General features: G+C 60.6%; 1 protein-coding gene across 18 annotated transcripts in view; it reads left to right on the forward strand.

Moving 5' to 3' along the window:
- The window catches only part of SARDH (sarcosine dehydrogenase), an 86,458-nt gene that overhangs the window by 67,110 nt on the left and 8,916 nt on the right, over window positions 1-10,432 (forward strand). For 9 of the 18 annotated variants that reach the window (XR_001721071.4, XR_008537193.2, XR_008537195.2 and 6 more), the window contains 4 exons: window positions 920-1,082; window positions 1,865-2,033; window positions 7,041-7,242; window positions 9,944-10,306. Coding sequence is in view for 7 of the 18 variants with exons in the window: in XM_009457651.5 (XP_009455926.2) it covers window positions 920-1,082; window positions 1,865-2,033; window positions 7,041-7,242; window positions 9,944-10,069 (660 nt within the window). In the remaining 11 variants the exon portion in view is untranslated. The other 9 variants (XM_016962020.4, XM_001170034.8, XM_024345966.3 and 6 more) reach the window with 6 other exon arrangements.

Below are 10,432 nucleotides of genomic sequence, written 5' to 3' on the forward strand. Positions count from 1 at the left end.
CAACGGGCTTGGCACCTGGCTGTCCCCTTCCCCGATGCCTCTATCCCCACCGGGTGCAGCCAGGGTGGTGTCCCCTGAGCTGGGCTGCTGCCTTCCCCCTGCTCCTCGCAGACGTGTCTCAGAGCTTCTGAAACAGATAAAGCTGGGCTCCCAACCCCATCTTACAGACAAGGAAGGGTGAGAAGCTTGCCCCAGGTCACTGCTGTGGACTGAATGGTGACCCCCAAAACATATGTCTACATCCTAACTCGTCAGAACCTGTGAATGGGGCCTTGTTTGGAAATAGGATCTTTGCAGGTGTAATTAAGGTCAGGATCTCCAGATGATATTATCTAGGGCTAGGGAAGGTCCTAAATCCAGTGACAAGTGTCCTTAGAAGACAGAGACACAGAGGGGAGGCTGTGAGGGCTGAGGCAGAAATCGCAGTGGTGCAGCCACAAGCCAAGGGGCGCCGGGAGGTGCTCGGGAGGTGCTCGGGAGGAGGCTCCCTCGAGAGTGGAAGGGTCGTCTCCGGAGCCTGCAGAGGAAGCGTGGCTCGCCCACATGGTGATTTTGGATTTTGAGCCTCCAGAACCGAGAGAGAGTTTACTGTTATTGTTTTAAGCCACCAGTTGTGGTCATTTGTTATGACAGGTAGGAAACTAACCCAGTCCTGGAGAAGACCTGAGGTCTGCAGATAGCAAACCTGCCATCTCCCCTTCCCAAAGGTGACCCCCTACTTCTCCTCAAAGATTTCCAGAGCAGCTGGAGGGAGCAGCTCTCCTTGGAAGACCCCATTTCTTGGTGGCAGTCTGGCTGGGACCCAGGGCCAGCTGATAATCCTGGTGACGGTAGGAGCTGTCCACCAGGAAGTGGTGGCCTGGGCCTGGACCTCAGCCATCTTACATGGCCACATCTAAGCCATGACCTTGTCCCCCAGGTCCGAGCCATGCGGCTGTCCTTCGTGGGGGAGCTGGGCTGGGAGCTGCACATTCCAAAGGCGTCCTGCGTGCCTGTGTACAGGGCTGTGATGGCTGCGGGTGCCAAGCACGGCCTCATCAACGCAGGGTACCGCGCCATCGACTCCCTGAGCATTGAGAAAGGTGAGTGCAGGGTCTGGACAGCACGGGGCGGGGGCGGGCGGAGTGGGGGGCAGTGACGCTCGAGACACCTGGAGGCCGAGAAGCTGTTTACCTTCCCTGTGTTGTCACCGGGCTTCCTTCTTTCCACACCACGATTTCCTCCCCCACACCCCAGTGCCTGACATCCTCCATTTCCCCAAAACCTCTTGCTGCCCAGGGTCTTCGTGCAGGGCCCCAGGGACAGTGTTGGGATCTGCGACACCTACACACACCTGAACTCAGAGAGCTGAGGTGCTGCCTGACACCTGGGGGTCAGGCCCAGGCTGGGTTGGAATTGAGGGCCTTAGTTTCTCTGAGAGCTGTGAAGAATGGAGCCAGGGAGCAGGTGCTATGGCCTCTGGAAGAAGCCCAGACCCTGTCCAGAGCAAGGATGGAGGCTCAGAGCGGGCTTTGGGTGGTTCCCCAGCGTGTTGGGCACCCAGCTTGGGCGTCGGGCAGCTCCCCTGGGTGTTGGGCACCCAACTTGGGCATTGGGAAGCTCCCCCTTCATGAGCCCCTCCCTGACGCCCCCACCTGAGGGTGCAGAGGGCTGTAGTGCTGATGGGCAGTCTGCTCGGGGGGGTGGTCGCCCCAGGGAACCTTCTGGAGTTGGGGATGCCCCTGCCTCCTGCCCAGGTGACTAAGCAGCTCTGAGAGTGTGGCTAGGGGCTGGAGGGGGTGGGTTTAGGCAGCATCCTCATGCATCTCCTGAAGGGCTTATCCCCCTCAGGGTGGCACCAACCCCATGGATTCCCTTCCCACAGGCTACCGGCACTGGCACGTGGACCTGCGGCCAGATGACAGCCCCCTGGAGGCAGGTCTGGCCTTCACCTGCAAGCTCAAGTCGCCGGTGCCCTTCCTGGGGAGGGAGGCCCTGGAGCAGCAGCGGGCCGCAGGCCTCCGCCGGCGCCTGGTGTGCTTCACCATGGAGGAGTGAGTATCCTGCTGTTCCACGCCCACCCGGAAGCAACTGCCTACAGCCAGGGCAGGCAGGCGCTTCTCGGTCCCCCACTCAAAGCCCCTGGTACCAACACTTCCCATGTGCCAGCCATGCTCTTCCAGAACGCACCCAACAGCCCACTGCAGATAAGGAAATCGAGGCCAAAGAGAGAGGACATCTGGCCAGGTCACATGCTGTTAAAGGCAGAAAGGCAGAGAGAGTTTGCTCTTTTTTTTTTTTTTTTTTTTTTTTTTTGAGACGGAGTCTCACTCTATTGCCCAGGCTGGAGTGCAGTGGCGCGATCTCGGCTCACTGCAACCTCCGCCTCCCAGGTTCAAGTGATTCTCCTGCCTCAGACTCCCAAGTAGCTGGGATTACAGGCGTGCACCACCACACCCAGCTAATTTTTGTACTTTTAGTAGAGATGGGGTTTCACCATGTTGGCCAGGCTGGTCTTGAACTCTCCTGACCTTGTGATCTGCCTGCCTCAGCCTCCCAAAGTGCTGGGATTACAAGCATGAGGATCCCAACATGCTGGGATTCAAACCAGGCCAGTGTAAGGTTGCGCACTTGGGGCCCCTCCCAGGCCAGCAGGGCCCGTGGGGAGGTAGAGAAGGCTCCACACTCTTCCAATGCAGGTCTCAAAAGAGAAAGGTGCAGCCAAGCCCAGGCCACCCCTCTGCGGCAGGTCTAGGCCGAGGGCCTTGGGAGGGTGAACCCAGGGAGCCTGACCTCCCAGTCACTGCGACACGACCTCCCATCCCGTTCTGGTTCAGTCTCCCCACAGCCCTGTGATAGGGGGAGAGGGGCTCGGCTGGGGCCGTCATCCCCACTCACGAATGGAGACCACATGGTGCCAAGGAGCAGGGGACTCACGCCCAGTCACACGGCAGAGGTGGAAGGAGAGACTCTGCCTGGGGGCGACCTGACCTCCTGCTCTCCCCACTGAGAGTGGCTTTGAGCATGCTGCTGGAGCCCGGCGCACGTGATCCCTGGGCTACTGGGAGAGTTTGGATTCCAGGAACCCGAGTCCCACTTGGGTTGCAGGGCAGTCTGAGAAGATCAGGCCCTGATCAGAGGCCTTCCTGTGGTGCCCACGGGGGTCTGAGGCACAGGTATCCGGGGAAGTGGGCGGCTTTGGGCTCTGTGGACATGGAGCTGACAGCCATCTGCAAACACTGCCACTTCTCCCAGATTTCTGGAGCCTTCAAAAGGAGTGTCAGAGTGAGGAGGGGAGGGAGAGGGAGGATGAGGGAGAGGGAGGGTGAGGGAGGATGAGGGGAGAGGGAGGGTGAGGGAGGATGAGGGGAGAGGGAGGGTGAGGGAGAAGGAGGGTGAGGGGAGAGGGAGGGTGAGGGGAGAGGGAGGGTGAGGGAGAGGGAAGGTGAGGGAGAGGGAGGGTGAGGGAGAGGGAGGGTGAGGGAGAGGGAGGGTGAGGGAGAGGGAGGGTAGGGGAGAGGGAAGGTGAGGGAGAGGAAGAGGGAGGGTAAGGGGAGAGGGAGGGTGAGGGAGAGGGAGGGTGAGGGAGAGGGAGGGTGAGGGAGAGGGAAGGTGAGGGAGCGGGAGGGTGAGGGAGCGGGAGGGTAAGGGAGAGGGAAGGAGAGGGAGGGAGAGGGAGGGTGAGGGGAGAGGGAGGGTGAGGGAGAGGGAGGGTGAGGGAGAGGGAGGGTGAGGGTGAGGGAGGGTGAGGGAGAGGGAAGGTGAGGGTGAGGGGAGAGGGAGGGTGAGGGAGAGGGAGGGTGAGGGAGAGGGAGGGTGAGGGAGAGGGAGGGTGAGGGAGAGGGAAGGTGAGGGTGAGGGGAGAGGGAGGGTGAGGGAGAGGGAGGGTGAGGGGAGAGGGAGGGTGAGGGAGAGGGAGGGTGAGGGAGAGGGAAGGTGAGGGTGAGGGGAGAGGGAGGGTGAGGGAGAGGGAGGGTGAGGGAGAGGGAGGGTGAGGGAGAGGGAGGGTGAGGGTGAGGGGAGAGGGAGGGTGAGGGAGAGGGAGGGTGAGGGAGAGGGAGGGTGAGGGTGAGGGAGAGGGAGGGTGAGGGAGAGGGAGGGTGAGGGAGAGGGAGGGTAGGGGAGAGGGAAGGTGAGGGAGAGGAAGAGGGAGGGTAAGGGGAGAGGGAGGGTGAGGGAGAGGGAGGGTGAGGGAGAGGGAGGGTGAGGGAGAGGGAGAGGGAGGGTGAGGGAGAGGGAAGGTGAGGGAGCGGGAGGGTGAGGGAGCGGGAGGGTAAGGGAGAGGGAAGGAGAGGGAGAGGGAGGGTAAGGGAGAGGGAAGGAGAGGAAGGGAGAGGGAGGGTAAGGGGAGAGGGAGGGTGAGGGAGAGGGAGGGTGAGGGGAGAGGGAGGGTGAGGGGAGAGGGAGGGTGAGGGAGAGGGAGGGTGAGGGAGAGGGAGGGTGAGGGTGAGGGGAGAGGGAGGGTGAGGGGAGAGGGAGGGTGAGGGAGAGGGAGGGTGAGGGGAGAGGGAGGGTGAGGGAGGCTGAGGGAGAGGGAGAGGGAGGGTGAGGGAGAATGAGGGAGAGGGAGAGGGAGGCTGAGGGAGGGTGAGGGGAGAGGGAGGGAGAGGGAGGGTGAGGGGAGAGGGAGGGAGAGGGAGGGTGAGGGAGAGGGAGGGTGAGGGAGAGGGAGGGAGAGGGAGGGTGAGGGGAGAGGGAGGGAGAGGGAGGGTGAGGGGAGAGGGAGGGTGAGGGGAGAGGGAGGGAGAGGGAGGGTGAGGGGAGAGGGAGGGTGAGGGAGAGGGAGGGTGAGGGGAGAGGGAGGGTGAGGGAGAGGGAGGGTGAGGGAGAGGGAGGGTGAGGGAGAGGGAAGGTGAGGGAGCGGGAGGGTAAGGGAGAGGGAAGGAGAGGGAGAGGGAGGGTAAGGGAGAGGGAAGGAGAGGGAGGGAGAGGGAGGGTAAGGGGAGAGGGAGGGTGAGGGAGAGGGAGGGTGAGGGAGAGGGAGGGTGAGGGAGAGGGAGGGTGAGGGAGAGGGAGGGTGAGGGTGAGGGGAGAGGGAGGGTGAGGGGAGAGGGAGGGTGAGGGAGAGGGAGGGTGAGGGGAGAGGGAGGGTGAGGGGAGAGGGAGGGTGAGGGGAGAGGGAGGGTGAGGGAGAGGGAGGGTGAGGGGAGAGGGAGGGTGAGGGAGAGGGAGGGTGAGGGAGAATGAGGGAGAGGGAGAGGGAGGGTGAGGGAGAGGGAGGGTGAGGGAGAGGGAGGGTGAGGGGAGAGGGAGGGTGAGGGTGAGGGGAGAGGGAGGGTGAGGGGAGAGGGAGGGTGAGGGGAGAGGGAGGGTGAGGGGAGAGGGAGGGTGAGGGAGGCTGAGGGAGAGGGAGGGTGAGGGAGAATGAGGGAGAGGGAGGGAGAGGGAGAGGGAGGGTGAGGGAGAGGGAGGGTGAGGGGAGAGGGAGGGTGAGGGAGAGGGAGGGTGAGGGGAGAGGGAGGGTGAGGGTGAGGGGAGAGGGAGGGTGAGGGTGAGGGGAGAGGGAGGGTGAGGGAGAGGGAGGGTGAGGGGAGAGGGAGGGTGAGGGAGGCTGAGGGAGAGGGAGGGTGAGGGAGAATGAGGGAGAGGGAGGGTGAGGGAGAATGAGGGAGAGGGAGGGTGAGGGAGAATGAGGGAGAGGGAGAGGGAGGCTGAGGGAGGGTGAGGGGAGAGGGAGGGAGAGGGAGGCTGAGGGGAGAGGGAGGGAGAGGGAGGGTGAGGGACAGTGAGCAGAGCCATGTCGTCGTCATCCTGTGGCTTCTCCCTGGATGCCTGTCAGGCTCTGCCTCTTGCGTGACAGCCTGTCCAGCTCCCCGGATCAGCTCAGCTCCTGGAGAGGGGGCCCCTTGCAGGCAGGTCAGCGTCCATGGGTCCTTTCTGCTTGCCTGACCCCGACCTTCTGGCCCTCCATGAAGTACCTGCAGCCTGATGTCTGGGTTTAGGAGGGCCTGGGACGGCCCCTGTGACCCAGAGCGCTCTGCTCAGGGGTTTTCTGTCAGGCTGCATAATAGCTGCCCTGCGCCGCGGCCCTGGACTGTTGCAGTTCCAGGACAGACGCAGAGAAGATGCTGGCAGTGGAGTCACAGAGAATGGCCCTGCCACACTGCTCTGGGACTCCGGGCAGTTGGGGCCTCAGTGTCCTCACGTGGAGAACGGAAACTAGGGCGACACCGAAGATGTTTACAAAACCTCCTTCCAGCCTCATCCTAATCTGATTGACAGGTGGGACCCAAACAGTGACTCCAGGCTGAGGATGCAGGAGGTGCCCTCAACATCACCCCAGCCCTTCCATTCAGGGACCCCTTTGCATAGCTGCTGCCATGATAACCCATTGCACAGGGAGAAGTCTGCAGACTGGCAACAAAATGTTACCAGTTAGCCCTGGGTGCTGGCCTTTCTTTGATTTTAGCTTACTTTTTTTCTTTGTCTTCCTGCTTTTAATTTTTAAAACTTTTACAGTGAGCATTCATGTATTACATGTAGTAAAGTCCTTTGAATAAAGTATGTATTGTACTATAAAAAAAATGAACCTGGCCCGGCGCAGTGGCTCAAGTCTGTAATCCCAGCACTTTGGGAGGCTGAGGTGGGCAGATCACTTGAGGTCAGGAGTTCGAGACCAGCCTGGCCAACATGATGAAACCCCATCTCTATTAAAAATACAAAATTAGCCAGGCATGGTGGTGGGTGCCTGTAATCCCAGCTACTCCGGAGGCTGAGGCAGGAGAATCGTTTGAACCTGGGAGGCGGAGGTTGTAGTGAGTCTAGATTGTGCCACTGCACCAAAAAAAAAAAAAACAAAAAAACCAGAGTTGAACAACAATGGAAGGAAATCGGAAGCAGGGGCCCTCCCAAATATATGGGGCTTGCTTCTGGAAACAGCAAAGTCCACTCCTGGTTTTGATGTTTTCTATTCATCCCTTTTACTCACTCGAAGCCCGAGCCCTGCTGTCCAGGCCAGGTGCTGGGCTGGCTCTGGGGACCAGCGAAGTCCTAGTAGGCCAGCCCTATCTGCGTGGAGCCACGGTTGGGTGTGCATCATGCAGCCCCCCATTCTCCTCCAGGCCGCTGTGGACGCGTCCCCACCCTGCGGTTTCTGGGGCCCCAGCTTTCTCTACTGCTTCTTCCAGCAAAGTACCCATGTTTGGCCTGGAGGCCATCTGGAGGAACGGCCAAGTGGTGGGCCATGTCCGGAGGGCTGACTTTGGGTTCGCCATCGACAAGACCATCGCCTACGGTTACATCCATGACCCCAGCGGTGGGCCGGTGAGTCCCCTTCTCTGGCCCTGCTAAGGCAGATGCCGATCCCTCACCAGCTCCAAACCAGCTCCCTGCACTGCACCCTGAGTGTGCTGGGCATAGGGAGGAGGCACGGGTGTGGTCCAGAAGAGGAGGAGGGAGGAGGGAAGAGGGGGAGGAAGGAAGGAGGAGAAGGAGGGGGAAGGAAAAAGGGGAGAGAGGAAGGAGGAGGAGGAGGGAGAGGGAGGAGGGAGGGGGAAGGAGAAGGGGGAGGAAGAGGCCTCAGCAGGTGGAGGACTCCCCAGCTGTGCCTGGGCAGAGCCAAAGCTGCTCTCTGTTTTCTTTCTGGAAGAATCCGACTTTGGTGGTTCCAGGCTTTTTTTGGTTAGAAGGAGGTGCCAGCCAGCCAGGCTGATACCTTCCAGCTCCTCACACCAGAGACCCAAACCTCAAGCCACCCACAGCCCACCCTTTGCCTGGGGTGCAGGGGTGGCCCCCAGGGTGACCGACTAGAGACTCAGAGACCCATGTTCCTATCCTCCTCTCTTTCCTCACCCCCGACACCCCTGACCCCAGGCAACCCCACACCCTCCAGGTGACCCTGACCCCTGGCTGCAGGAGGCAGGAACAGGCTGGAAAGAGCAGGCACTGCCCCCAGGAGCAAGTCCCAGGACAGCTCTGGGTGGCCAGGGGTGGTGGGGCAGGGGGTGGGCAGCCTCCCCAGAAGGGGAAGGGGTGGTCTCTACCTCCACCTCCTTTTCCCATCTTTCTGGAACTGCAAGTAGAGGTGCCGGTGAGGAGGGTCGCGTCTCTCCATGGGAGCCAATCTGACATTTGGCCCAAGCCCTAAGTGAGGCCGGGAGGTGCTGGCCTGGCTCCAGAGCCTTCCAGCCTGAGCCCCTGATGGACACGTAGAGGGAATTGGGGAGGGAACGAGCACTTGGGAGAAGCCATGAGGAGGGGTAGGCTGGAGACGGAGCAGCCTTAGCAAGAGCTGCAGAACATGCGCAGGCCCAGCTCGCAGGCCCAATGGGGAGGGGACACCGCCAGGCCTCGGGCAAGGCCATGGTCCTGTGGAGCTGTGGGGAAGTGGCAGCCCATGGAGCTGAGTCCGGCGGTGGAGCTGGGAGGCTGGGGACACACTTGATGCCACTAGCCTTTGGATCTGCCTTTTACTTGCTTTGTGACCTTGGATAAGGATCCTCTCTTGGAGCCTCAGTTTCCTCATTTATAAAATGTGGACACTCACCTACCATGCAGGGCTGTCATACAGGCCACTGCGCAGAGTGGGTCTTAATATGCGGGGATTGTGATGGCATGGCTCCCACGGTGGGCAGGGCCTCCTGACACAGCCCTGGGGCCACGGTCCTGGGGGCCACAGCCCTGGGGCCCAGCCAAACCGGAGTTTATGGGCTCCATGCCAGGGTGGGCTGGGGAGTGGAGGCTCCGTTGCCATTTCTTCAAAGAACAGTAATGCTCACCTTTCTCCGGAGTCAGGGATGGGTCCATAACCAACGTGACCAGGGAAGCCGAGGTTAAACGGCATCCAGACAGGCAGCCAGGGAACCAGTCGATGCACCCAGAGCTGCCGGTGCACGTCTCCTGCTCCCTCCATCAGGGCTGTCCAGAGCATTTGCACCATGGAAATGGGCAAATGCTACAGTCACGCCCGCCTCACCCCAGAGCTGGTTGTTAAACATTTTCTAGCACCCAAGTGGGGTAACGGAGGTTTCTTCCTAAGATAGGGAAACCTGCTCATTGATGGGAAAGGCTCCAAGATGGGGAAGGCGTTTCTGCCTCATAGGTATCTGTTAGCAAGGCCAGATGCCCGCTTTGAGTTGTGCCTGCCCGTGGACATCTGAAGGCCACCAGCTCTCCATGCTGCCTGCCTGCGGGGGGCAGCTCAGAGCTCTCAGCCCTGCAGGTGCACACATGGCTCAGAAGCACCACTCCTAAAGCTCCTGTTGCAGAAAAAGCTTGGTTTGTTTTTTATTTTTTTCATCCAGTCCTGAGCTGCTAGGAACAAGAAGGAGCCCTCTGACTCTGAGAGCGGAGCCCGAGACTCCCTCCTGTGGCCCTGACCTTGGATTTAATTGCTGTAAAGGAAGAACAGCTTCCCTGAGTGGCCTAGCCTGCCCTCCTCATAGCAGCTGCAGCAAAAGTGCCAGGTGTCACCAGCTGTGCCAGGCTGGAGGTGACACCCTCTTCCTGCCTAAGAGCACCTGCACCTGGAGCTGACTGGCTCCCAGGGGCTTGCTGGGGAGCCCGAGCCAGGGTGTGGGATGGGGAGCATGCAGAGGCCAAGCTGTCTAGAAGGCTGTTCCAGCCGCCCCTGCCCCGAGGGATTCGAGCCGGATTGGCCGCCAGCCTCGGCGCTGCTCCGGCCACTGTGCTTGCCCGGGTCCGGGGAAGCCACCGTGTTTCTGCTGTTTCCCAGGCATCTGGAATTGCTGGGGTGGGAGGTGTGTTGTCCGGTGGAAGTCATATTGGCTGCCAGACCTTGGCTTTGCCGGACCCCAGATGCCCATGTCCAACTCAAGATCACATGGACACGAACTGCACCTGCTCTGGGGCAATGCCTGGGTTCAGAAAGGAGTCCCTGGCACAGGGATGAGTTTGCCTACAGGGCAGGTAGCAAGACCAAGACCCCCTCCTCCAGAGAAGCAGGCAGGCGTGAGCCCCGTACCTACCAACAGAGAGTGATCCTCATCCCCACCTCTGCTCCTAGGTCTCGCTGGACTTTGTGAAGAGCGGGGACTATGCCCTGGAGAGAATGGGGGTGACCTATGGTGCCCGGGCTCACCTGAAGTCGCCCTTCGACCCCAACAACAAGAGGGTGAAGGGAATCTACTGAGGGCTCAGACCCCATGCCCCATCCCATGCTGTCCATCCATTCTCACAGGTCCCAAATGGCCCTGGGTCCCAGGACCCTGGACCCAGCCAGAACTTGTGCCCTCCCTGTCCTTAGCCTAGGCCTAGTCCTGCGAAAACCCCCAAACCAGATACGGACAGAGACCAAGATGGCCCATCCTGTGGTCACTGACTGGAAGGCAGTCTCTAATCCACCCCAATCCTCCCAGAAAGCAAACCTGTAAGTGTCTTGGGCTCAGGGACCATGGCTTGTAGCCCTTTCCAAGCTTCTAGAAGGTGCTTAGTAAATACTTGATAAGCCCCACGTGAAAACAGGGAAGCAAATAGGCTTCATCTTTTACTCCAG

Source organism: Pan troglodytes, chromosome 11 (genome assembly GCF_028858775.2).
Source record: "Pan troglodytes isolate AG18354 chromosome 11, NHGRI_mPanTro3-v2.0_pri, whole genome shotgun sequence".
In the NCBI taxonomy this organism is placed as follows: Eukaryota; Metazoa; Chordata; class Mammalia; order Primates; family Hominidae; genus Pan; species Pan troglodytes.